The sequence below is a fragment of the Tachysurus fulvidraco genome, chromosome 2, assembly GCF_022655615.1.
Source record: "Tachysurus fulvidraco isolate hzauxx_2018 chromosome 2, HZAU_PFXX_2.0, whole genome shotgun sequence".
NCBI classification, from domain to species: domain Eukaryota; kingdom Metazoa; phylum Chordata; class Actinopteri; order Siluriformes; family Bagridae; genus Tachysurus; species Tachysurus fulvidraco.
This window is the reverse complement of record NC_062519.1, coordinates 42,824,795-42,850,580: the sequence shown is the minus strand read 5'-3', so window position 1 is coordinate 42,850,580 and position 25,786 is coordinate 42,824,795. Positions and strand designations below refer to the sequence as shown.

Below are 25,786 nucleotides of genomic sequence, written 5' to 3'. Positions count from 1 at the left end.
TGACTGGTTTGGATCTTGGAGGTTGTTCTGTGAGAGATAGACCGACAGTTGATTATAGACAATGTGTTCAAGAATTTTTGATGTCTGATGTTACTGATGTCTGATGGACACAGAGCAGGTTTATTTAGGATGGGAATAACCCTTGCTCACTTGAAAGTAGTTGGTACCTGACCAGATGCTATGGATCTATTAATGATAGTGGTAATGAAGGGAAGACGGTATTGTGAGATAGTCTGGAGCATAGTGGAAGGGAGTGGATCCAATGGGCAGGTGGTAGGATTGCAAGACTGGATGAGTTGTAAAATCTTTTCTGCTGCTAAAGTTGAGAAATGCAACAACGAAGGATTGGGGGAATCCAGACTGTGAGATGTAAGTGCAGTCTGGGCTGCAGTGAAGGTCCGGGAGATTTCCTCAATCTTCTCCTGGTAGAAAGAAGCAAAGTCTTCTGCAGTCAGGGACGATGAAGAAGGTGGAGCCAGGGGGTTGAGTAGAGAAGAGATGATGTTGTGGACCTTCCGATGGTCTTGTGCTGAAGCTTCGAGCTTTTCATTGTAGAAGGAAGTCTTGTCAGAAGTCACATCTGAGGAGAACTTGGCCAGGAGTGTACAGTAAGATTCGAGATCTGCATCAAGTTTTCTTCCACTTTCTTTCTGATGATCTTAGCTCTCTTCGATTGTTGCGCAGCACATCTAAAAGCCAATTAGCAGAACAAGAAGTTTTCTTGGGTTTAGTGGACAGAGGGCAGAGAAAGTCCATAGTTGAGGAAAGAGAGGAGAGGAAAGTATCCGTGGCTAAGTCTAAGGGTCGGGAGGAAAAAGACTCAGGATCAGTAAGAGAAGAAAGAGTGCCAGAAGCTACAGAAAAAGGGGAGACAGAGTGAAGGTTGCGGCAGATAAGAGCCAGGGGGTGAGAGGTAGTTTTAGGTAGGACAAGGAGAGTGATGCTGAAGGATACCAGGTGATGATCGGAGATGTGTAGTGGGGAGTAATGGGAAGAAAGCAGAGATAAAATCAACTTTCTTTACAGCAGACTGGCAATTCCAGAGCCCAACTACCACCACTGTTTGAGACTTACACAACAGAGGAGGGTAGATGAGGTTACTGGGATTGTGACCTCTGCTCTGTATGCGAGAGCATCTGTGACAGTAGGAATTGGTGAGATGGGTTTGAGGCACATATCTGCAGTCAACCAAGAGTGAGATTTAAGGTATGGTAGAATATATCAAAACAGTACTAGACACATGGGTAAGCCCTGCCCACAATTCACACCTTAAGGGAGACTGAAACTACTCTTGATTAATCAGCTGAGAGAACAACAAAGACCAACACTATAAGATCAGCAATGGTATGGAAGATAACAAAATTCAAATGTCAGGAACATACTTAACCAGAAGACAATATACTGTATTTTCCGCACTATAAAGCGCACTATAAAGCGCACAAAGGCGCAGTCTCAATTATGGGGTCTATTTCTGTACTTAACCCATACATAAGGCGCACCGTATTATAAGGTGCTTGCTAAAACATAAGGTCTACAAAAAAGGTAACAGAAACAAAACAGTGAGTTTAATTGAACTTCATTCTACTATTGATCTTGAATTCTTTCGTAGCTGCTCTATTCCCATTTACAACCGCGTAACTGATAGCCTGTAATTTGAATTGTGCCTCGTAAGCATCTTCACTGGTGACATTTTCGGGGGATACCTACCAGATGCGTGGCGGAGGTAAGCATACGAACTGTACGTATTACGTAATGTTCTCTGATTGGTTTATCGCTGCCAGCGTACATAGTGTATGTATTATGTCCCTGTGTCAGCGGGAGATGGTCGGACAGTCAATCGAGCGGAGCGCTTACCAAAGTCGCACAACAACATTTTTACAGATTTTTGGAACTCAGTGCACACATAAGGCGCACGGCTGATTTTTGAGAAAATGTAAGGCTTTTAGGTGCGCCTTATAGTGCGGAAAATACAAATATAATATAATATAATATATAAATATGTTGGAACTTAGAGCCCGCCTCCAAGCTGACATACGTATATATATGTGTATTTCACCACCTTTTCAACAGGACAATGACCCCAAACACACCTACTGGCCTCCACAGTCACCGGACCTGAACACAATCGAGATGGTTTGGGGTGAGCTGGACCACAGAGTGAAGGCAAAAGGGCCAACAAGTGCTAAGCATCTCTGGGAACTCCTTCAAGACTGTTGGAAGACCATTTCAGGTGATGACCTCTTGAAGCTCATCAAGAGAATGCCAAGAGTGTGCAAAGCGGTAATCAAAGCAAAAGGTGGCTACTTTGAAAAACCTAGAATATGACATTTTCATTTGTTTTCACTTTTTTGTTATGTACGTATATAATTCCACACGTGTTATTTCATAGTTTTGATGCCTTCAGTGTGAATCTACAATTTTCATAGTCATGAAAATAAAGAAAACTCTTTGAATGAGAAGGTGTGTCTTTTGGTCTGTACTGTGTGTGTGTGTGTGTATATATATATATATATATATAAATAAAACCTTAGGGTTAAGAGTCAGACTCTATAACCATTAGGTCACGACTTCCCTATATATGTTACAATACACAGTGAAATGAGAGAATTCAAAGAGAGTTAAAGCACACCACCACGCTGAGTACTGGAGACCCTCAGAAAAGCCCATCTCCCTCCCTCCTTCTTTCCACAAGCCACGTTGTCTCATTTCACTGTGTATTGTAACATATATAAGGGGAAGTCGTGACCTAATGGTTAGAGAGTCTGACTCCTAACCCTAAGGTTGTGGGTTCGAGTCCCGGGCCGGCCATGACTGAGGTGCCCTTGAGCAAGGCACCGAACCCCCCAACCACTCCCCAGGTGCCGCAGCATGTGTGTTCATGGTGTCTGTGTGTTCACCGCTGTGTGTGTGCACTTCGGATGGGTTAAATGCAGAGAACAAATTCCGAGTATGGGTCATCGTACTTAGCAGTATGTCACATCACTTATATGGTTAAATGACAATAAAAGCTTCTTGAATTGACTTGACAGACGCACATGAGAAAAAGATTTACCTTGAGTGTTTCCTCCCAGTCTAGTACACACTCCTAAAACACACAGGGGAAAAATAGGTTCACACTCCAGAGCTTAATGTTCACAAGTGCAAAACTACTGTAATGTTAATGTATCATGCAGAAAAAAACATTAAAATTCTCCATATTTCTAAATGAGCTGTTTAATGCATGTCTTTTTTTCACACTTACTTTTATTAGATTATCAAACTCTGCGCTGTGGTCAAACATCAGTTGTTTGCTTTCTTCCATACTTTCTATCATTGTCACCACCTGGTCTGTCAGGTCAGAATTCTTCTGCTTCAGCTGAGTGATGGTGTCCAAATCCTTCTGGTGTTGCTCCTCAGCATTAGCCAGAGAGACCTGAAGGAAACAGCAATAAGGGCAATGGAGCACAGAAGGTTTATATTTGAATGCTTAAACATAATTAAAGTCATCATATTATCACTAAAGGAGCTGCTTAATGCAAGACATTTCTCTATTTCACCATTTACCCTGAGCTCAGCATGCTGCAAGTGAGTCTCAGAGAGCTGCTTCTCCATGACCCTTACTGTGCCCTTCAGTGTCTCCAGCTGGTTTGTCAGATCTGATTTCTCCTTCTCCAGCTGAGTGATGATCTTCACAGCCTTCTGCTGTTTCTTCTCAGCTTTAGCAAGGGAGACCTCAAAGACCAACATTTAAGGCTTAATGACTTTAATTACTTCTACAATATATACTTAGGCTAATAAATAACCTTAGCTGGCTTGCTCTCCTGTCCATTCTACTTTCCACTGTTTGCTCCCTGGACAATAAACTGGACTACATCTGACTTGAACGCACTGCTGCGTCTTTGTGTTCACGGAGACGTGGCTCAGTGACAGACTTCCGGACCCGCATTTCAGCTGGACGGGCTTAGCTCATTTCGGGCCGACAGAAATGCAGCTCTGTGTGTGTTGGTGTGTGTGTGTTTACATGGTGTGTGTGTGTTTACATCAACACAGAATGGTGCAAGAACTCTGTGCAGGTTTCTAGTTAATGTTCATCTCTAGTGGAGTTTGTGACTGTTAGATGCAGGCCATTTTTTTTGGCGAACGTTCTAAGAACCAGTTTGCCTTTGTATCGGTTAGAGAGCATCACAGAGCCGAGTATGACGTCACTGTATAAGTTTCACGTTACACAGCGACGTTAGCACCGCAGCGGCAAACACAAACACAACATCAACAATGGTGGCTGTTGCTTTACTGTTAATGTGGCGAATTCAACGAGTACGTACAGCTCCATGTAATCTGTATAAACGGAGGTTGTAATCGAGAAAGTACATAACCTTATTTTATCATTAACACAGAAAAAAGTTAGCCTTAGCACCTACTTATCATGTGTGCTGATAACTGATCATATTGCGGTAAAGTAAAAGTGTATTAAACATTAATATACTTAAGGTACATTATCTAACAGTAGCCCCGCCCACAGCCCCGCCCACAGCCCCTGACACAAGCCGTTCTTAAGTCTAGACCAGCAACGTTTTGGTGTTACTTAAGAATCACTTTTCCTGGTTCAGAGCCGGTGCTTTGGCTGTCGAAAAAAAAAGAACTGAATTAGGCTCCGAACCTGCACTCAAACTGCCTCTGTGGTAAAGGGGCATATGCGAACTCTATGGGGTAGAATGTTCTGATTTTTGCTCTTCACATGTTGTCTTACATTGAACACTTTACATTATCTCATGTAACTGCGGCTATAATACTAATGTGTTCATTCCAGTATTTCTGCACACAATATTGATTGAACATACAGTATTTACACTGGTGCTGTTTTTGTTTATTATCTTGTCTTGCACTGTCTTGTGTGTCTTGTTTATCTTGTCCTGCACTTTCTTGTGTGTCTTGTTTATCTTGTCCTGCACTTTCTTGTGTGTCTTGTTTATCTTGTCCTGCACTGTGTACACCAGGTTACACAGATACACTTTATGTATCTAGGACTAACTTACTAAGTCCTTATAGCTCTGTGTGTGTTTTATGTAACACACTGATCCTGGGGAAACGTTGTCTCATGTCACTGTGTACTGTAACAGTTAGATATGGTGTAATGACAATGACAATGGCATCTGCGCACACACGCAGACGCGCACACACGCAGACGCGTACACACGCAGACGCGCACACTCACGCGCAGACGCGCACACTCACGCGCAGACGCGCACACTCACGCGCAGACACACACACTCACACACGCTCAGACGCGCAGACGCACACACGCTCAGACGCACAGACGCACACACTCAAACGCGCAGACGCACACACACGCAGACGCGCAGACGCTCACAGACGCACACACGCAGACGCACACACACGCAGACGCACACACAGGCAGACGCACACACACGCAGACGCACACACACGCAGACGCACACACAGGCAGACGCACACACAGGCAGACGCACATGAGAAAAAGATTTACCTTGAGTGTTTTCTCCCAGTCTTGTACACACTCCTAAAACACACAGGGGAAAAATAGGTTCACACTCCAGAGCTTAATGTTCACAAAACTACATTGTAATGTTAACTTATCATGAAGAAAAAACATTAAAATTCTCCATATTTCTAAATGAGCTGTTTAATGCATGTCTTTTTTTCACACTTACTTTTATTAGATTAGCAAACTCTGTGCTGTGGTCAAACATCAGTTGTTTGCATTTTCCCATATTTTCTATCATTATCACCACCTGGTCTGTCAGGTCAGAATTCTTCTGCTTCAGCTGAGTGATGGTGTCCAAATCCTTCTGGGGTTGATCCTCAGCATTAGCCAGGGAGACCTGAAGGAAATACAATACAATGTGTGACATGGAATCCTGGTGTTTTTGGTTCTTCTGGTTAACTTTTAATACGTTGTTTTCCTGATAAAGACTAAAATAAATGAACATTAGGTCTGGGTTGAGCTTAATGCTGGAATACAAACTTTATATCCTCCTCAGGAAACATAGGACCAAATTCTCTCATCCTGATATTTAAAATCTCCTTATCATAGAAAAATTCATTTTTTCTTTCCCACAACCAACCGGGAGATATAATATGCAATATGTTCATCAAAAATAAAGGCTGTAATGACAAATTATGGCCTAATATTAAGAAAACATTCAATGTTGCTATGCTGTAGGAACATATAGAAATGTGTTCAGAAAACATTCTGGTGGACAACCTAAAATAAGATGATTAAAAAAAGAAACAGCTATAATGTACTGTTGTGAGGCAGTGCAGAGATTTGCTCTTTATTTACAGTTTTTTTTTTGGATTGCTTACACACTAAAATTAACAGTAGTACACTATTAGCAAAACCTTACACTCAAAAGGCAAAACATCAGCCCATATTTGCACAACTATAAGCACGTTGTCAACCTCACACTTGTTGCAAAACTCTACACACAGTGATTTGCAAAACACTAAACACACTTAACATACTTTACACACAAAAATCTATCATGAAGTCACTTCCTTGCAATACCAAAGCACTGACTGTCAAATTACTGCACCGTCCAACCAGTCGGGTCAACACAGTCATCAGGTGTGTAAACACTTGTTTGCTTAATTGTAGACACACCGATCAGGTGTATAAGCACTATAATATATGTTTACCTTCTGCTCTATGTTTATGTTCTGTAAAGCTGCTTTTAGACAATTTCTATTGTAAAAAGCGCTATACAAATAAACTTGAATTGAATTGAACTTGAATTGAATATAAAAAGCAGCAGGTGAGTTCATCGGTCCTCAAGCACAATGTAAAGAGTCAGAGAAAGAGTAAGACGAGGAGGAGAACGAGGAGAACGAGGAGAACGAGGAGGAGGAGGAGGAAGGGGAGGAAGAGGAAGAGATGGAGGCCATGCTGGAGGTAGAGGTAGAGGAAGAGGAAGAGGAAGACAAGAAGGTGCTCAAAGAGGACTGAATCTGACAAATGAGATCCGCGCAACACTTGTTGACCACATTGTCAACCACGGCCTGACTCTGAGGGAGGCTGGACTGCGAGTACAGGCAAATCTAAGCCGATACACAGTGGCAAGTGTGATAAGAACATTTCGACTGGAAAATAGATACAGTGTGTTGTAAAAATATCATCATATCAAAAACATCTACACGGTTTGTATGGATCTGTAACTGCTCACAGTACTGTATTCTTTCACTATCAACACTTCTGTTACCTTCTCCAGTGAAATTACTGTACTAGTGTATACTGTTTTTTTTCCCTACATAGGATTGAGGGTCAGGAAGGACAAGGGGGAAGTCCTCCTGTGTTCACAGAACAGCAAGAGAGGGAAATAGTAAACATGGTTTTGGCCAACAATGCTATAACACTCAATCAGCTCCAAGCTAACATCGTTAATAACCACACCAGTTTCAACAATATCCATCAGGTCTCAACATCAACACTGGCACGCATCCTACAAAATAAACATATTCAAATGAAGCAAATTTATCGAGTGCCTTTGGAGCGCAATTCCGAAAGGGTGAAACGACTGCGGCATGATTCTGCAGAGGTATGTATTCACTTTAGCAGTGTGTTCTTGCATACTGTCTCATAATCTTTTACTGTACTGTAATTTGTGTACTAGAACTACACTGAACTACACAATTTTGCATGACACTGTTCTTCAGAGAGTTTCACGAATGGATGGAGAGGAGATCCAGCATGAGCTCATATACGTAGATGAGGCTGGGTTCAACCTGACGAGAACATGAAGGAGGGGAAGAAACATCATTGACCACAGGGCTATAGTCAATGTCCCAGGGCAACGTGGGGGTAATATAACACTCTGTGCAGCCATTTCACTGAATGGAGTCCTCCACCGCCATGTCCATATGGGCCTTTACAACGCAGCACTCATACTTACATTCTTGGACCAATTGCACAAGATAACAGCAGCAAATCAAATCGATCATATGCAATACATTGTTGTCTGGGACAATGTGTCTTTTCACCGCTCTGCTCTGGTTCACAACTGGTTTCAGCAACATCCACATTTCACCGTCCTATATCTTCCACCATACTCTCCATTCCTCAACCCTACAGAAGAGTTTTTCTCGGCATGGTGGTGGAAGGTATATGATCTCCGTCTCCAGGCTGAGGTACCCCTCATCCAAGCCATGGAGGAGGCCTGTGACCAGATGGAGGTAGCAGCAATGCAAGGATGGATTCGTCATTTACGACGTTTCTTTCCAAGGTGTCTTGCTAATGACAACATTGCCTGCGATGTTGATGAAATTCTCTGGCCAGATCCAGCTAGGCGAAGACACAACGATTTTTTTTTTTTTTTACCATAAACTTACAGTACATGTCAACATTCTGGGCGTGTTGACAAATAAATGAGTTTCTTCAGTCTGCAACATTGGTCTTGTGTAGTGTTTGGTGAATTTACATTATATTTGTACTTTATTGATGGTAGCCTACTCTAATCATAGGGAAGTAAAAGTGCTAAAAGTGTTGTAGGTTTATCACAGCGGAGTGTAACTCGTGCAAACAGAGTATAGTAATGTGACACGTGTGTGTTTCATATGGTAACAAAGTGTGGTTTTTAAACAGAAGTGTATAGTTTTCACAAGAGTGTTTATTTATGCAAGGGATCTGTAGTGTTTTGCTAATTGTGTGTGGTTGTGCTAATTGTGTGTGTGGTTGTGCTAATTGTGTGTGTGGTTGTGCTAATTGTGTGTGTGGTTGTGCTAATTGTGTGTGTGGTTGTGCTAATTGTGTGTGTGGTTGTGCTAATTGTGTGTGTGGTTGTGCTAATTGTGTGTAGTGTTTTGAAAACACGGGCCCTGTTTTGAAAATCGTGCTTAAGCAATCCAAAAAAACTGTAAAAATAGACTACAATGTGCCAATAGTGTAAAGAAACATTAGATTGTGAAGCTGCAGTTCTGCCGTCAGTAAGAGAATGTAAATGTTCACTATAGGGTTAAAGTTAGGAACAGAACAAACTTACCTTCATCTGGTCCTGAACAACCTCTGTGAGTCGGACCAGAGCCGGTTCTGTGGCTCCGTTGCACACTGGGTCTAAATGCAATTAAAATACAAATAAATCCATCACACATCATTGTCTATTATTAAAGTCCTGAATTGTACACAAGTGATGTTTCCCGCTTCTGATCCTGGTGAACATCTACAGCACAAGTATTCACACTTTTTCACAGATAATAAAAACACTTGTTCAGTGTTTACATGTCTAGTGTGGGCTAAGGTTTAAGAACACACTCAGGTTTTATGACATATTCATCAACCCAAAAACCTCCCTGTACCTGAAACAGAAAGAGAGAGAGATTTTCACCCTTCAGTGCAGCTTCCACTTTACTGGGACACGTGACATAGTAAAATAACATTTCTTATTGGAGTTTTAATAAGTTATTATTAACTAATTAGTCAAATCTACACTACATTCACCTACACTAACTCTTGCTAACACACACGTGAACTGTGCGTGTCATTAACTGGAGCCCCCACGTACACACAGCTGACTGCAGTCAGTGCACCGTGTGTTGTTAGAGAAAAACATGTGCAGTCAAATAGGCCACGTGTCAAACTAAAGAAAGGGTCAGAATCATAAGATAGACTGAATTGACTACTATTTTATTTCTGCCTCCTGTTGAGGGATGTCCGAAAGTTGTTTTTACCCAGAGAGAGAGAGAGAGAGAGAGAGAGAGAGAGAGAGAGAGACAGAGACAGAGACAGAGAGAGAGAGAGAGAGACAGACAGAGAGAGAGATAGAGAGTGAGATAGAGAGTGAGAGAGAGAGTGAGAGAGAGAGAGATGTCAGGTTACTAGCAACACAACTAGCTATCAAACTAACAAACGCTTTTGACCTCTTACGTCTTACATTATCTCGATCTGCACGATTGTGCTGCTGTTTTAAGGACAGAACTAAACGCGGTGCTACCCGCGGGGGGCGGTGTTACCCGCGGGGGGCGGTGTTACCCGCGGGGGGCGGTGTTACCTGCGGGGGCGGTGCTGTGTGTGCTTTCCTCAGCTCCGGGCTCTAACAGCAGGCGGCGCAGCCAAACATCCGGTGAACACATCAATTTGTCCTTTTATTTTCTCTCGTTGTTAACACTAACTTCAGTAAACACCATATCAAAGTTCAACAGATTCCTGAAAGCTACGAATTCTTTTTTTTTTTTCTTTAAGAATTTCATGTTAATTCTATTCTGCTTCTGTTCTTTGACGTGTCACCAGGTGACGCTGATAAAAAAACAAAAACAAAGAATAACCCCAAATATAAACTTATCTACACAGTTCCTTCACCATAAACTGCTGGTTATAGCGTCGTAAATACTGAGTGATATGAAAACACAGGGTTCATGTACGTACACACACACACACACACACACACACACACACACACACACACACACACATACACACACTTCTATGGGGTCAGAATTGTTTCGTTATTCTGAATAAATACACTATGATCCACAAATAAATATAAAGAGTTTCACAAATATTTTTACAAATTTCACAAAAGAAATGAAATTCACAAATGAATAAAATGGGATTTGCAAATAAAAAACATATTTATAAATTGTATTTATTTGCGAATGTCTTCCTGCTCATTAGTGAATCGTGTTCTGTGCATTTGTGGATTTGAAACATTTCTAACGTCAAGACGTGCACAAGAATCCACAAATAGGTGACTCCGCCCACCGTCTACTCCAGCCAATCGGACAACGGTCTCGTGGCGCTGACCAATCGTGGCACGGTCTACCTCAAACCAATCACCTTCTGATTTGCTCGCACTATCACAGTGTAATATGTGCTGCAAAATACGATAAAAAAAAAAAACATTAGTCGCAGATTCGAGCCCAATCTGGTAACCCTGTATGGACTGTAGCAGCACTAAGGGTTAGTTCAGTTCTGCTTTCTATGGAAACGATTTCAGCATCAACAGGGTCCAGGGGTGGTGTGAAGAGCGAGTAAATCAGAACGTGATTGGCTGGAGTAGGCGGTGGGCGGAGTCACCTATTTGTGGATTCTTGACGTTAGAAATGTTTCAAATCCACAAAAGCACAGAACGCGATTCACTAATGAGCAGGAAGACATTCGCAAATAAATACATTTTATAAATATTTTTTATTTGCAAATCCCATTTTATTTATTTGTGAATTTCATTTCTTTTGTGAAATTTGTAAAACTATTTGTGAAACTCTTTATATTTATTTGTGGATCATAGTGTATTTATTCAGAATAACGAAACAATTCTGACCCCATACATTTGGGTCCCCAGAGAAGTTTATTTTGTTCATCTGTTTGTACAGTAATCCTCTCACCACTCTCCATGACACCAGGTGGCGGTAATAGTGTTGTTTAAATCCGCCATAACGCAGAGGACTCAGACGCGGCCTACGGAGGAGTAAGAGAAGAAGAAGAAGCCCATCGTGTTGTGTTTACTGCTCCTTTATCCCGAAGCCCGTTATGGATCCTGGGACCACCATCCTGAGGGTGAAGCGGAAGAGATGCACAGACCCCGCGGACGCGCTGCTGCTCGCCTGTAAACGGGTCCGAGCCGAGTCCAGTCCTGTACAGTCCGAACCGGAACCGGAGCGGATCGAGAACTCCGTGTTTAAGCTCGTGGCCACAGTGTCGTCTCAGGTGTGTGTCAATAATATTGTTATCGTCTGTTACCGTTATCGTCTGTTACTGTTACCGTCTGTTGCTGTATCGTCTGTTACCGTTATCGTCTGTTACATTACAGTGTCGTCTCAGGTGTTTGTCAATAATATTGTTACCGTCTGTTACTGTATCGTCTGTTACCGTTATCGTCTGTTACTGTTACCGTCTGTTGCTGTATCGTCTGTTACATTACAGTGTCGTCTCAGGTGTTTGTCAATAATATTGTTACCGTCTGTTACTGTTACCGTCTGATACCGTGTCGTCTCAGGGGATACCGAGCTCAGTGTTTCTAGTGTTACTGTATCGTCTGATACTGTTATCGTCTGTTACTGTACCGTCTGATACCGTGTCGTCTGTTACCGTTATCGTCTGTTACTGTACCGTCTGTTACTGTACCGTCTGATACCGTGTCGTCTCAGGTGACACCGAGCTCAGTGTTTACCTTCAAACTGTGTCAATTATACTGTTACTGTGCTAACTAGTGCTAGCTAACTTGGCTAATTAGCCTCAGGTGCTTACATTAGTTAGCTTCTAACTTGACTAGCATTAAGTAAATATGGAGTTATTGTTTACTTTTCTGAATAAACCGCATAGTTTATACAATATTTATATCATTTTATGTCATAACGTTTATTTTAGTAATACAACAGAACACGTATTTGTTTTGTATGGGACTAACTAGTTAACTAGGTGGTAATTATTTGTAATATACATTTTATGATTTAATGTTAAAGTTTTGGTAGAGTGACTGTGAGAGTGACATGAGATAAACCATCATGTGTTAAAGCTGTAAAACAAACACATTTCTGTGGGCTTTTATTTACAGGACACTCCGGTGCAGACTCACGTGCGTGAAGCGCTGTCACGTCCACGTCTCGCACACGCCCTGCGTCCGTCTCACGGCAGCTCCACCAGGGTCATCAGTGACTTGCGCAACACCAAATGGACCACAAGAAGAGAGGAACGGTACCGGATCCTGTCCAGCCACCGAGCCGGACTTCCCGCAGAGCCTCGAATAGAACACGAACCCGAAGAGAAGGTTCAGACTGACACCGGATCTCGTTTGGGAGACGTGCAGGTGTTTGATATCGTTCAGGAAGACGGTGAGGAGCACGAGAAGGAGCCTGAGAAGGTAACGATTGTTGATGACTAGAATCCTATTAGGACTGACTAAATGTTGGATGTGTTGAAGGCAAAGCCTGAGATCAGTTTTTATCGTTACCGTCTTCTCTAGAACATGCAGTCTGACTCCGAGACGATTCTGTGTAACTCTGTGAAGATGATGCGCGAGAAGCTGAGCATGTCCACACACGGAGTCGGGACTGAACATCGCGAGAAGGAGGATGACTACGTTTATGATCTGTACTACCAGGAGAAGGCCACACCCGGCTGGATTCAGGACATCTTATCGGTTAGACCTTACACTGAAGAAGGAGAGCTGGTGAGTGGAGAGATCTTAGTCACACAGAAATGAATTAAACGTATATAAAAACCTGAGGAATTGAACCAGTCAGACACAGAATTTGTGGATTTTTTTAAAGAAACAGCTGAACATCATCTCACTGTCGAACTTATTGTGTCATAAAATTTAAGAATCAATCCAGTATTCAAATGCAGCCCATATAAGAAGGGTTCCTTAGTCTCCAGGGACTTATTTATTTATTATTTAATACAGAAACCTGTGTGTGACCTTTAACGTTTAAAACCGTTGCTTTTTATTAAGCTTCTAATTAACAGTTCATTACGAACAGTAGCACATCATCCAAAGTTCATGAAGTTAATTTTGAGGCTGCAGGAAGTGTTTACGATGCTAAAGAAAATGGTTCGGTGACACGGTTCCATCTGAGTAATGGGATTTCAATTCCCAGGTACCCGACGAGGTCGCTTGGGAGGAAGAAGTGTACGAGGATGAGGATGATGAAAATGCTGAAAGCAACTGGAGGAACGATTACCCGGATGAGGACAGTGAAGATGAGAATAATGAAGAACGCTATGGAGGTGTGTGGGCCAGGTTCTGGTTCTATTACACACATGTTTATGTCAGTAAATTAGAATGTCATGGAAAAGTTCATTTATTTCAGTAATTCAATTCAAACAGTGAAAGCCGTGTATTGTATAAATTCAGTACACACAGACTGAAGTAGTTTAAGTCTTTGGTTCTTTTAATTGTGACGATTTTGGTACTCTAAATGTTCTAAATAAAAAAATGCTCTGTTATTTTTTAGAAAAAGATTGAAATGATTGAGTGTTTTGTGGGTCTTAAGAGCGTCCTGTGCCGATAAATCTCTTGTATATAATAATATCTCTTAACTAAGGTTGTTGGAGTGAGGAGCACTCGTACAGCAGGAGGAGCTGGGAGCGCTATCAGAGGGAGGTGATGAAGGAGTTGGAAGAGGATGAGGATGGAGAAGAATTTGATTCTGACTGAGACTGTGTGTGTGTGTGCGTGCGCACTTTTACTCCCATGATGATGCCGTGATGTTTGTTGATGCGTATAATCTTGCCTGATGTGTTTTTGCATTGTCTGAGTGATGTTGCAGCATGTTGTGTGTGTGTGGAGGGGGGTTTGTGTGTGTGTGTGGGGGGGGTTGTGCGGGGGGTGTTTGTGTGGGGTGTGTGTGGGGTTTTTTTTTGTGGGTGTGTGGGGGGGGGTTGTGTGTGTGGGTTGTACGTGTGTGTTTGTGGGAGGGGTTGTGTGTGTGTTTTTTGTGTGTGGGGGGGTTTGTGTAGGGTGTGTGTTTTGTGTGTGGGGGGTGTGTGTGTGGGGGGTTTGTGTGGGTTTTGTGTGGTGGGGGTTTGTGTGTGTGGGGGGGGGGTTTGTGTGGGTTGTGTGTGGGGGGGGGTTTGTGTGGGTTGTGTGTGGGGGGTTTTGTGTGGGTTGTGTGTGTGGGGGGGGGTTTTTGTGTGGGGGGGTGGGGGGGGGGGGTTTGTGTGTGTGGGGGGGTTGTGTGGGGTGTGTGTGTGGGGGGGTTGTGTGGGTTGTGTGTGTGGGGGGGGGTGTGTGTGGGTTGTGTGTGTGGGTTGTATGTGTGGGTTGTGTGTGTGTGTTTGTGGGAGGGGTTGTGTGTGTGTGTGTGTTTGTGTGTGGGGGGGTTTGTGTGGGGGGTGTGTGTGTGTGTGTGTGTGTGTGTCTGTTTTTTGTGTGTGTTTGTGTGGGATGTGTGTGTGGGAGGGGTTGTGTGTGTTTGTGTTGATAAACATTCCCAACAAAATGGGGTGGTGGTGTTTTACTGTAAATATGTAGAAGTGTATAAACAAAAATAAAAAAAAAATTCAAATTCAGAAATGTTTATTGAAAAACTGTAAAATAAATAAAACTCCAGCTGCACTTTATGAAAGCGACAAAATCAGGAAATCAGTGTACAATATTAGGGATAAAGAATCCAGTGTGTGTCTCTCTCTCTCTCACACACACACACACCCCTTTGATCAGTATGTATCTCGACACGTTTCTGATCAAACTGCAATTAAAAACTCAGGCATCAGGTTTATGGTCGTGATTCTCTAAAGCAGAGCAGAAACACGACAGGACGAGAGCAGAGAGTGAAGTCAGAGTCTCGTCTAAAGAAATACAACAATTAGTGATAAACCTCTTACTGTGTGATCACATGCACTATCAACACAACACGTGATGACGTGAAACACCCGTGTGTCACGTGTCAGACGTTTTTCTCAACATAAAATAACACGTGTGTTTCTCTTTACAATTACATCATAAAGCAAAACTCACTGCAACCAGTCATTTAATCAGGTGAAAATATCTTCAATGTTAATAGAACTCATCTATTGTTTCTTATCATTATGGTTTTATTAATCAGACAATTTAGAGCTTTATATTTTATTGTAGCTTTTTTTTGGTTAATAATCTTAGTCTCAGTTCCTTATAATAAATTCGATCACTTGGACTAAACTCAAAGATATTTTCACTTGCTCAGATTTTTTTCCTCTAAATATCCAAAACCTTTCAAATAAAAAGTAGCTAATAAATAACTTTTATACATTTTTTTACATGATCAGAAAGAATTTTTAAAAAGTGTCACATAACACAGACGGATAAATAACATAGGAAGACAATCGGAAATCCATCAGCTTACGTCCTCCAGAAGGTCCTTCACACGCATCCCTGAGAAAAGGTGTGTGTGTGTGTGTGTGTGTGTGAGCTGATCAAGTAGTTCTTTCATACATGATCGATTTAATCCACCGGGTCCATCTCAGTCAGCACACAGAAACACGTGAACTGAGTGAATCGAGTGACAGAACCTGAAGGAGAGAGGGAAAAAATTTGAATGTGACCTGATCCACATAATCACACCACTGGGTTCTGAAAGGTTTCCACTCATTAACCAGAGAAAAAAATAAAAGCAGATGACTGCGGTGATCATGAAATACGATACGATTCATCTGAGCAATAAAAGATCATGTCATGATTCCAGTGACACATGAAATAAAACCACATCAGATTGGATCATCTCGGATCACACGACCCTGCAGCGGATAGTGAGGACAGCTGAGAAGATCATTGGAGTCTCTCTTCCCTTTATTATGGACACTTACACCACACGCTGGGTCTGCAAAGCTAACAGCATTGTGGACCTCTTCACCCCATACACCCCTCACACCCCCTCTTCACCCTGCTGCCTTCTGGAAAAAGGTACCGAAGCGTTCGGGCCTCACGACCAGACTGTGTAACAGTTTCTTCCCACAGGCCATCAGACTCCTTAATAACTGAACTGAACTGTACTGAGCACAACACACACACACACACACATCATCTGTATGGACTGCACAGACCTACACCACATACACACACTTCTAATATACATCCATCAACTTGTTTACATGCTGTTTTGCACACTTTACTCTTTACACACACACTGTCTAACATTTCAGTCATTTTGCTCATACTGTACAATATTTCAGTTGTTGCTGTTTTTGCACAAACTTATACACTATCTCAGGGACCTGCTGCTAAGTAACTGTTATTTCTAATATTGTCTGAACTAACAGTATTTACATACAGTATTGACACTGGTCGGTCGGCGCTGTTTTTTATTTACTATCTTTTGTGTACTGTCTTTTTTGCATTTCGTCTTGTAATCTTTTGTCCTGCACTGTCTTGTCTGTCGTTTGTATTGTCCTGCACTGTCTTCCATTTCTTGTCCTGCACTCTTTGTACCAGGTTGCACAGTTGCACTTTATGTGGCTAAGACTACTTAAGTCCTTAGCCCTGTGTGTGTTTTATGTAACACACCGATCCTTAAGAAACGTTGTCTCATGTCACTGTGTACTGTAAAAAAAATAATAAAAGCTTCTTGACTTGGATATCGAGTCCCCACCAGTACAATAACTTTTTTGTCCGAACATTTTATCAATTCTTTTCAATATTTGATGTATTTATTAAAAAATTTTCAATAACCAAAAAAATTTCTACCGATAATAATTTGTAATTTGTAAAAAGGAGAATTTTAAGAAATTCGTTAAAAACATGTCAAAATATCTAAAGGAAAAAAAAAGATTTGAAAGTTTAAAAACATTTAACACTGGAAGGATTTTTAAAAGAATTGCATTAATGTATTTTATACAATTTTAAAGATTATATAAAAAAAACAGCAAAATCAACTGTTTCTAGGTCAGTCTGTATTAATTAACATCATTAAATAATATCATGAAGTAGATTTATCATGATCTAGATCGTTCTGTACCGTTCTCTCACCCAGGGCTGAAATACAGCACACTTTACTCCGATCCCAAACCCAAACATGTTCCAGTAGTTTCAAAGAATGAAAACAAGGACAGTTCAGAACTTGAGCTTTCATTTCCTGATATTCCTGATATTTCTGGAAGACAACCTCAAGATCATAGAAGAAAATATTTTTCATATATAGTGTTTCAGAAAGGGCAAAAACCTGACGTGCATCCAGCAAAGAAAACAACTTAGCAGATTTGCTGGACCTCCTGGACCTGGTTATTAAATCCTGGGAGGATGAACACGAGAGAACGTACACGATGAGGCACTAAACATCTGCGTGACCACAACAATGCCAGCTGTTTGGGTCACATATCAAAATAAAAAAAAACTACCAAAACTTTTCTAACTAAAGTTTTAAGAACAGGTTAAAAACAGTGGGATAAAATTCTGTCCTTTGATTATTTTTACAAATGCAAGTTGTGTTGTTGTTTTGGGGGAAATGAGAACAGCTTCCAGTGTTTCATCATAACGTCCATGTTAAATTGTCCTGAGCCTCAGTTTAAGTCTCACAGCTCTACAGAGTGCAGCTAAAGACACAGACATGTTAGTGTTAGTGAGCAGCTGAAACACTCACGCAGCAGTGCGGTGATGAACGGCGGCCGTTTGGACACGGGGAGATGAACTCCCAGGAAGTACACAGGAACACCGGAGAGAGCGATGGCGATGCCGATGAGGGAGTTAAGCGTGTCGCTGTAGAGGGGAACAGCGACCAGGAACACCGTACACAAGCAGAACAGCACAGGGTACACCAACGACAACTGTACACACACACACACAGTTTCATTTAGGCATTATTCTGTACTATTCATTACTCTTCCTATTTAGCACATATATTAGTTCTCCTATAGATTTTAGATGAATTTATTCCCTCATGTGTGTTGTGTTGCGTCACACACACCAACACATCTCCTTTTGTCAGTCTGTATAGAAAGTGTTGAGCATTCACATATTTTTCATTTCATTTCTTTTTATTTCAGGTTGTGGTATAAAATAATAATAATAATAATAACAATAATAATAATTCTACTTCACCTGCCATTACATGTAATGTGTTGAAATGTGGAGGACAAAAGTGTAAACTTATAAATTGTTTACTTTTTTGTTAAAATATTCATCCTGTAACGTAAGGATCATGTAAAGCTCATCACCTTCAGAGGCCGCGGTCTGTCCGGATCTTTCCAGCGCAAGTAGATCTGTCCAGCGATGGACAAACCGACAAAGAACCAGTAACTAAAGCTGTAGTAGTTAATCAGCTGGAACACGTCCTGTACTGTCAGGTAGATCAGAGCCATGGCACACTGCAAACACAAAAACAACAAGTGTGACGTCCAACATCAGTGAGATCATGTGACCACCAGAGGGCGCTAGAGCTCACCAGTGACGTCCTGTTCCTGACCTGCTGGATTGAGAGGAAGGTTTGTGTTTACTGCCATCAATAGAGGGGATTATGGAAGAATTGATCACATATCTAAATCTGCAAAAGATTTACAACCAACTCCACATTCACCAGACCGGTGTACGTGCGTTGTGCCTCACCGGTGGTCGTGGCCTCGGTCATATTTTCTGTTTTAGTTCCTATAAGAAATAGTAGTAGCCAAATTGTACACTGTGTGTATCGTTCAACTAACAGTGCTACAAGTTTTTATTTATTTCTCAGATTTGATTAGATTAGAAAAGGAAGCCAACTGCAGTAGAGGTCAAAACGTTGGACCGCACAAAGAATCATTCGAATCGCATGGATTTGTCTATTTTAGTGTCACACTTAGAATTCTAGAGATCAATAAAACATAATACTAATTCTAATAATACTCAGAGCTCATATGGAAGGTTGTGTATTTACTGTTCATACGTACAAGTGTAGAAACACCCGTCGATCATGATCAAGTGTGAACTGAAACTGAATTACACTAAATAATATTAAAGTCATTTTTTTCTTTAAAGTTATATGGATTAAAATAAAATAAAAAATCACAATCTTGTGAGACACAATCTGGCAACCAGAGTGTTGAAGGTGACTGTTTAAGGTGCAGAACACAGCAGTTTTAACCTTCAGGAAAAGTCACAGCTGCATGAGAAGTTCTAGTAAACACACATTTAGGTGCACTATTTATTAGCTGATTAGCTCAGAGGGATAACGAGGTGATCTTACATTGAAGAGGAGCGCAGGGACAGGCGTGAACCTCTCTACATGGATCATTGATAATGCATCAGGTAGATGACCTTCACGAGATCCAACGAAGAAAAGCCTAAAACACACAGGATGCTTCAGGGAATGGAGATGGGGTTTGTGTAGTGCGTGTGTGTAGTGTGTGTGTGTGTTTTTGTAATGAATCTGACCTGGATGCTGCAATGATTGAGGAGTTAAGTCCACCGTAACAGGACAGAGCCACAGCGATTGGGATAGTCCAACTCATTACACCTAAAGTGTGATCAGCAAACGTCTGCAAGATCAGACACACACTAAATATTCCATAGTCCAAGTGTCTAATTCTTAAACAAAAGCAAGAAGTTTCATGTTTTTCATTATTAACTGCTAGAAGATTCGTTCCCTCACAGATGCATTTCTCTTACCAAAAGAAAATTTCACCACGGCAACAATGACACAATTTTAACATGTTTATTATTAGGCATTGATCGTGTGAGCGCATTAATAATTTCTGCTCGATCAGGTGAGAAAATACAAAATACCAGCGTGAAACAGCACAAAATAACGATCACACCAGGACACTACAGTGCTGCAGATCCTACAGGACGTGTGTGTGTGTGTGTGTGTGTGTGTGTGCACAGTGTAATAAGCTGATTTGTATATTAAACACACTACAGATTAAATTTTATAGATTTGATATAAATTAGGATCCAGAAGTGAAACATGAACCACGAGAGCTCTGAATTGTGTAAACTCACCACAGCCACGGCGTCACTGGCGAGGATGGAGCTCATGTCCAGCACAGTGTAGTAGGCCACGTTGGTCAGGATGTAGATGATGGTGACGATGGGCATCGACACGGCGATAGCCAAAGGAAGATTCCTGAACAGATAAATGTGACAAACATCAGATTTGAGCTTTTCCTGTAGAAACCACCCATTTAAGTACTTCACTTCTTTATTAAAGTGTGTAAGAGAGAGTCCGTCCTGTTCGCTTCTCACCTCTCAGGGTTCTTGATTTCTTCAGTGACAAAGTTGAGCGTGTCCCAACCTGAGTAGGAGAACAGGGCGGAGTACAGGGCCAGAGCGATGCCTCCTGGATCATGAGACGATCCCTGGAAGAAACCCTCAAAGTTCTCTGTGCGACCTTTAAGACGTAAGACATAAGCAACGTTACATTACTCCAAAGAGAAATAATCAATATGTGGAATGAAAAACTTCAGAGTTCAGGCGTGTTTACTTTCGGAAAAAATTTCACAAATTCAAACCATCAGGTTGATCCTGAGACATGAAGAGAACATTGTGTTTGTGTTGAGACACTAAAACACTCATTTCCCCAAAACACACTGTTCAGTTTAAACCCATGAACATAAAGCTGAGATGTGCAACTGCTCTACAGTCAGATCATCACCTTCATCAACACCTTCTGACCAATCAGAGACCAGAACTCAGCAGCTCTGTGCTGTAAAGGAACAACAATCAGGAAGAGTCTCACCCTGACACAGCTTCACCAGGCCTGTAATGATGATGACGATGAGCGCCAGAACTTTGGCGTAAGTGAAGATGTCCTGCACTCTGGTGCCCCACTTCACATATGCAGCGTTAATGAACGTCAACAAACCTGCAGCAGATGGAGAGAAAAAAAACAAACATGTGTCAGGAAAACTGATCAAGCCCCCAGTAACAGGGACCCCAACAGGTTTTAACTCACTGCAGCAAACTTTTCCAAAATGTCAAATGTGTGTGGTGAAATATTCCTAATTAATTTTTACAATCTCTTATCTCTAAATTCGTCACATCATTTGTTTTACCACGAGTTAGCCCGTTCAATTCACCCACCCACCCACTCACCCACTCACCCAACACATCCACAGTCAGACAACTCGGGACAGTTTGTTTTGGTTCGTGGCTTATTTAAGGTTGACTGTAACAAGAAACCATCTTGGTATATTTGGTTTGACTTCTCTACTTTATGAAGACTAAACTAAATGACTGACTCACAGATGCAGGCGGCAGCGATGAGGCGAGAGGCAGAGTACGGTGGCTCGCAGGTGGGGAACAGAGGCTGCACCAGGTAGTTGGCAAAGGTGATGGCGATGATGGCCTGGCTGGTGGGTTCAATGATGAGGAGCGACGTCCAGAGACGAATAAATGCCAGAAAACCTCCAAATGACTCCAGGATATAGGCGTAACTGGCGCCTGACTTAGTGATAGTGGTTCCTAATTCAGCATAACACAGAGCGCCAATGACAGAGAAGAGTCCTCCGATGGCCCAGATGACCAGCGACAGCCCGTAGGAGGTGCTGTACATCAGCACCCCTTTAGGAGAGACAAAGATCCCTGAGCCGATCATGTTTCCCACAATGAGGCTGATGCCGTTCAGGAGCGAGATTTCCTTCTTCAGCTGCATCATCTCTCTGGGCTGAGACTCTTCTGTTCCTCCAGAACGCTGTCTGTTTAATAAACCAGTTCCAGAACCAGAACCATTCTCCATTCTGTCCTCAGACTGTTGGAAGGACTTTCTCTGCACCCTGCTTTGATCTGGAACACAGAAAACACTTTATTTACCTTCCTTTAAAAACCTCACTAAACAGTTAAGCTTGGAACTTCAACATCTTCAGGACAAAGGAGTTTACACTTCTTAGGGTTTATTCAGTAACATGTGACTCAGGTCACTCGCTGAGTCACCGACGAGTCAATCACTCACCTAGTCACCAGCAAGTCACTCACTCACCTAGTCACCGACGAGTCACTCACTCACCTAGTCACCGACGAGTCACTCACTCACCTAGTCGCCGACGGGTCACTCACTCACCTAGTCACCAACAAGTCACTCACTCACCGACGAGTCAATCACTTGCCGACGGGTCAATCACTTGCCGACGGGTCACTCAATGAGTCACTCACTCACCTAGTCACCAACAAGTCACTCACTCACCTAGTCACCAACAAGTCACTCACTCGCCGACGAGTCAATCACTTGCCAAAGAGTCACTCACCGGGTCAGTCACCGAGTCACCGACGATTCACTCTCTCAGAGTCACAGGTTAAAATCTGTTCAGTGTGTGATAGCAGACAAAAGCTGCAGCTACTGATAACAGAGCAACATTTATTTACATAAATTAGACAAAACATTTAAAACTGGTGTCACTGTTTGTTGCTGATGTTACAGTTATAGAGCTACGTACTCTCTCTCACACACAAACGCAGAGTGACGTGGATAGGTTTAACAAGAAAGTAATGAACTCTGACTTGATGAAGAAATTATTTGTCCCCCCCCCCCCCGTGTCTCAATCTCAATGTAAAAGCCAGTAAACAATCCCGACTGTTTCATTAAGAATTTCAGATAAGCATCAGATCGAGAGGTTTAGTGTGTTCTGTAAGAGGAAAACCAACAACATGCTGTTAAATGATTAAACACAAATGTCTGGCGGCTCCTACGGTGCTGATACACACTCCTGAGATTAGACCACTTTCTCACACTAACTGGAGGACGAGGTAAAGATACGCCATTGTTTGGATGTGTTCTGATTCAATCACAGATATCAAACATCAACTAACCCGTATTACATTAAAAAAACATTTTATTACATGCTTTAGCATTAAAACTCCTGGATTCTGTCTATTCTCTGTTCAATACTTTTTGTGAAGTTTTAAAGGGTCTCAGTTTTGCTGGAAAAACATCAGTTTTGTGCTGAAATTAAACGTTGTGACGTTCGTGTTGTTCTGAGTCTCTTCTGATAGTTACGTTTCCTGGAACATTGAATCACAAACATCTGCAGTTCAGCCGTATAAAGCCCTGGTGCATGAACAGTGAGTTAACGTTGCCATGGAAACTTTGTGACCGTCACCGTGGTTTTGACCTTGTGCTCGACTCAGCTGGAGTAGTGTGTGTGTGTGTGTGTGTGTGCGCGTGTGTGTGTGTGTGTGTGTGTCATGCCCTTGAGGTACACGGTTGTTTTCTTGTTATTTTAGTTCAGTGACTGTTTTAGGCAGCTGTTTGTTTGTTTGTTTGTTTGTTTGTTTTTTGCTATTGAGATTAAACTATTAAACACACCTCATTAACTATTGAATCGTAATAACTGACTGTTTTGTGTAAAGTCTGAAGGTTAAATAATACATCATGGAAACAGGGTCTACACCTAGTATTACTAAAAAGAAAAGTGACAAAACAGCCAATAAAAAAAAAGGTCTCTTAATACACATGAATATGCAAATTAGGCCACACCCCCACATCTTCCTGCAACTCCTAATTGTCTCAATACTACAAACATTAGTCACCTTAGTTAACTAGCTGTTAGTAAACTCTAATATGAGCAACTTTTTGGTGTGCCAGCAATTTTTCACAGCAGCACAAACTTATTAGTATACAGTTTAGTTGCCATAACAACCACCATTTGTAAGCCACCAACATTACAGTTTGCTATCTTAGCACACGAACAAATCAAATGCCCAGGTAGCACGTGGTCATCCTCTAACCTCAGACACAACTGGTTCATATCTGTGGAGCTTATTTTATTTACCGACATCACAATCGGAGCTTTTACGGAGCTCTGCCCTCAAATCAGCTTTATAAAAGATGGACAGAAAAATTTCTGTTTTAAATCACTGTGTATTTTAACAGTGCAAGAATCACATGAGCTTTATTTTCCTCCAGACTCGTGATGGTCTGTAGTTACACAACTGAAGACTTTCCTCACCACAATCAGTTAGAACTGGTTAGAAACTTCAAAACTGTTTTCATTTTAGTTTCTGAAATTAACTTAAACAAAACAAACAAAACCTGACAAACAATAAAAAAAAAAAAACAGCTGCTGTCAAAACTTCAGGATAGAATACTGATTTAAGTACAACCTGGCAACCCAGAGAGAGACCGCGATAAATCTGAACGCTGGCAACCTCCTTTGTTGTATTGCGGGATATAAAGACACTAAACGTTAATGTTAACTATATTACTGACAATTAAATCTGTTTATGAGAAAATCGGCAGTTTAGATGTAAATGTGAGTTGATTGGACGGAGCTGATGGATCGGACACATCGGATGTGTATCAGCTGAGAGCATCACAAGCTTGTTGTCCAGATGAATAACATGTATTAGTCTTAAAATATCAGATCTGATGAAACATCGACTTTAGGTGACACACACACACACACACACACACACACACACACACACACACACACACACACACACACACACACACACACACAGTCTCTCCCTGTGTCTGTCTCTCTCCCTGTGTCTCCCTCTGTCTGTCTGTCTGTCTGTCTGTCTGTCTGTCTCTCTCTCTATCTCTCTCTCTCTCTCATTTAGATTTAGATTATGAATAAAAACAGATATTTACTCACTCGTCACGTCCTCCACGTCTCACCTGGATCTGAGCTCCTGAACACCGAACACACCGAAGAGCATCCTCACACACACTCCTCTGACACAAACACACCCCTCACCACAGCGGACACACTGCCAAGGATCACGTGATACCGGTAATTCCTAAGTCACGTGGCGTTCTCGCTCTTTAACAGCGCAATCAGCCAATCAGAAGTCACCCAGTTTTCCTGCGTCATAATTTAGCATAATTTTTGCTTGACTTGTGATTGTTAGTCTTCATCAACACGTGACTGTGGTTTCATGAAACAATTTACACGTTTAAATTTTCTTCAGTTAAATGGTGTTAAATCTCTGAAACTCAAGAATATTCAAGAATTTAAACAGAAAGAAAAGAAAAACAAACAAACTCCTTTTGAAATCCTCAAAAAAGTAATTGTGGAAAGTTTAGAATCACAGATAAGTGAATATAGAGATGTTCTGTACATTTTGATGTGTAATACAAATGTGTTTACAGTATTTCACAATTGCTAAAACATTAAAGCCCATCCTCTGAACCCAATGCTCACTTGTCGATTCAGTCACTTGTTATGTAGATGTTTTCTCTGTAACTACATGCCCTGGACGCTGCGTTCTCAATTTTTTGATGTAGTAGTAATGAATACTGATGAGAGTTTATTTATTGACTGGCTGGGTTTATGTTTTGAAAGCATTGTTCGATTTTGAGGACAGAGCAAATGGTTTTGAGGCAAGTGTTTGATTTTGCCAGAAGAGTCAGAGGTTTTGTGAATGTAGTTTAAAGACCGGGTTTTGTGTTTAAAGTTTTGAGAATATGGGTGAAGGTTTCAAGAAATGTGTTTTAGCGATTGTGAAATAGTGTAATTGTGCGA

The 25,786-nt window shown here is 41.6% G+C and overlaps 3 protein-coding genes across 9 annotated transcripts in view; 1 reads left to right on the top strand and 2 right to left on the bottom strand.

Annotated features, from left to right (window-relative positions):
• The window catches only part of LOC113636470 (COP1-interactive protein 1-like), a 39,127-nt gene extending 27,722 nt beyond the window's left edge, over positions 1 to 11,405 (bottom strand). The window contains exons 1-7 of one of the 4 annotated variants that reach the window (XM_027136599.2): positions 11,329 to 11,405; positions 8,991 to 9,061; positions 5,667 to 5,837; positions 5,483 to 5,515; positions 3,544 to 3,711; positions 3,242 to 3,412; positions 3,053 to 3,085 (exon numbers count right to left, since the gene is read on the bottom strand). In XM_027136599.2, coding sequence (XP_026992400.2) covers positions 3,053 to 3,085; positions 3,242 to 3,412; positions 3,544 to 3,711; positions 5,483 to 5,515; positions 5,667 to 5,837; positions 8,991 to 9,061; positions 11,329 to 11,338 — 657 coding nt within the window. In that variant the 5' untranslated portion in view covers positions 11,339 to 11,405. Of the gene's footprint in view, positions 1 to 3,052; positions 3,086 to 3,241; positions 3,413 to 3,543; positions 3,712 to 5,482; positions 5,516 to 5,666; positions 5,838 to 8,990; positions 9,062 to 9,995; positions 10,193 to 11,328 lie in introns of those variants that run through there. The other 3 variants (XM_047810463.1, XM_047810464.1, XM_047810462.1) reach the window with 3 other exon arrangements.
• On the top strand, positions 11,371 to 15,833 carry slc7a6os (solute carrier family 7 member 6 opposite strand). Of its 2 annotated transcripts, XM_047810466.1 has the most exons (6): positions 11,371 to 11,650; positions 12,498 to 12,803; positions 12,906 to 13,112; positions 13,540 to 13,669; positions 13,987 to 14,113; positions 15,805 to 15,833. In XM_047810466.1, the coding sequence occupies exons 1-5, from the start codon at positions 11,474 to 11,476 to the stop codon at positions 14,097 to 14,099; spliced, it is 933 nt and encodes a 310-aa protein (XP_047666422.1). In that variant the 5' UTR covers positions 11,371 to 11,473; the 3' UTR covers positions 14,100 to 14,113; positions 15,805 to 15,833. The 2 variants fall into 2 exon arrangements, with proteins under 2 accessions (XP_047666422.1, XP_026992402.1); XM_027136601.2 differs by lacking the exon at positions 15,805 to 15,833 and having other exon boundaries at positions 13,987 to 14,242.
• Positions 14,944 to 25,086, bottom strand: slc7a6 (solute carrier family 7 member 6). 3 transcript variants are annotated; one of them, XM_027136582.2, is made up of 10 exons: positions 24,940 to 25,086; positions 21,567 to 22,106; positions 21,061 to 21,186; positions 20,568 to 20,712; positions 20,325 to 20,448; positions 19,758 to 19,861; positions 19,570 to 19,666; positions 18,569 to 18,718; positions 17,995 to 18,178; positions 14,944 to 15,931 (listed from the first exon to the last, which is right to left on the bottom strand). In XM_027136582.2, the coding sequence occupies exons 2-10, from the start codon at positions 22,057 to 22,059 to the stop codon at positions 15,864 to 15,866; spliced, it is 1,491 nt and encodes a 496-aa protein (XP_026992383.1). In that variant the 5' UTR covers positions 22,060 to 22,106; positions 24,940 to 25,086; the 3' UTR covers positions 14,944 to 15,863. The 3 variants fall into 3 exon arrangements, with proteins under 3 accessions (XP_026992383.1, XP_026992380.1, XP_047666417.1); XM_027136579.2 differs by having other exon boundaries at positions 24,917 to 25,073; XM_047810461.1 differs by lacking the exon at positions 24,940 to 25,086 and adding an exon at positions 22,565 to 22,585.
• Positions 25,087 to 25,786: the final 700 nt, after the last annotated feature.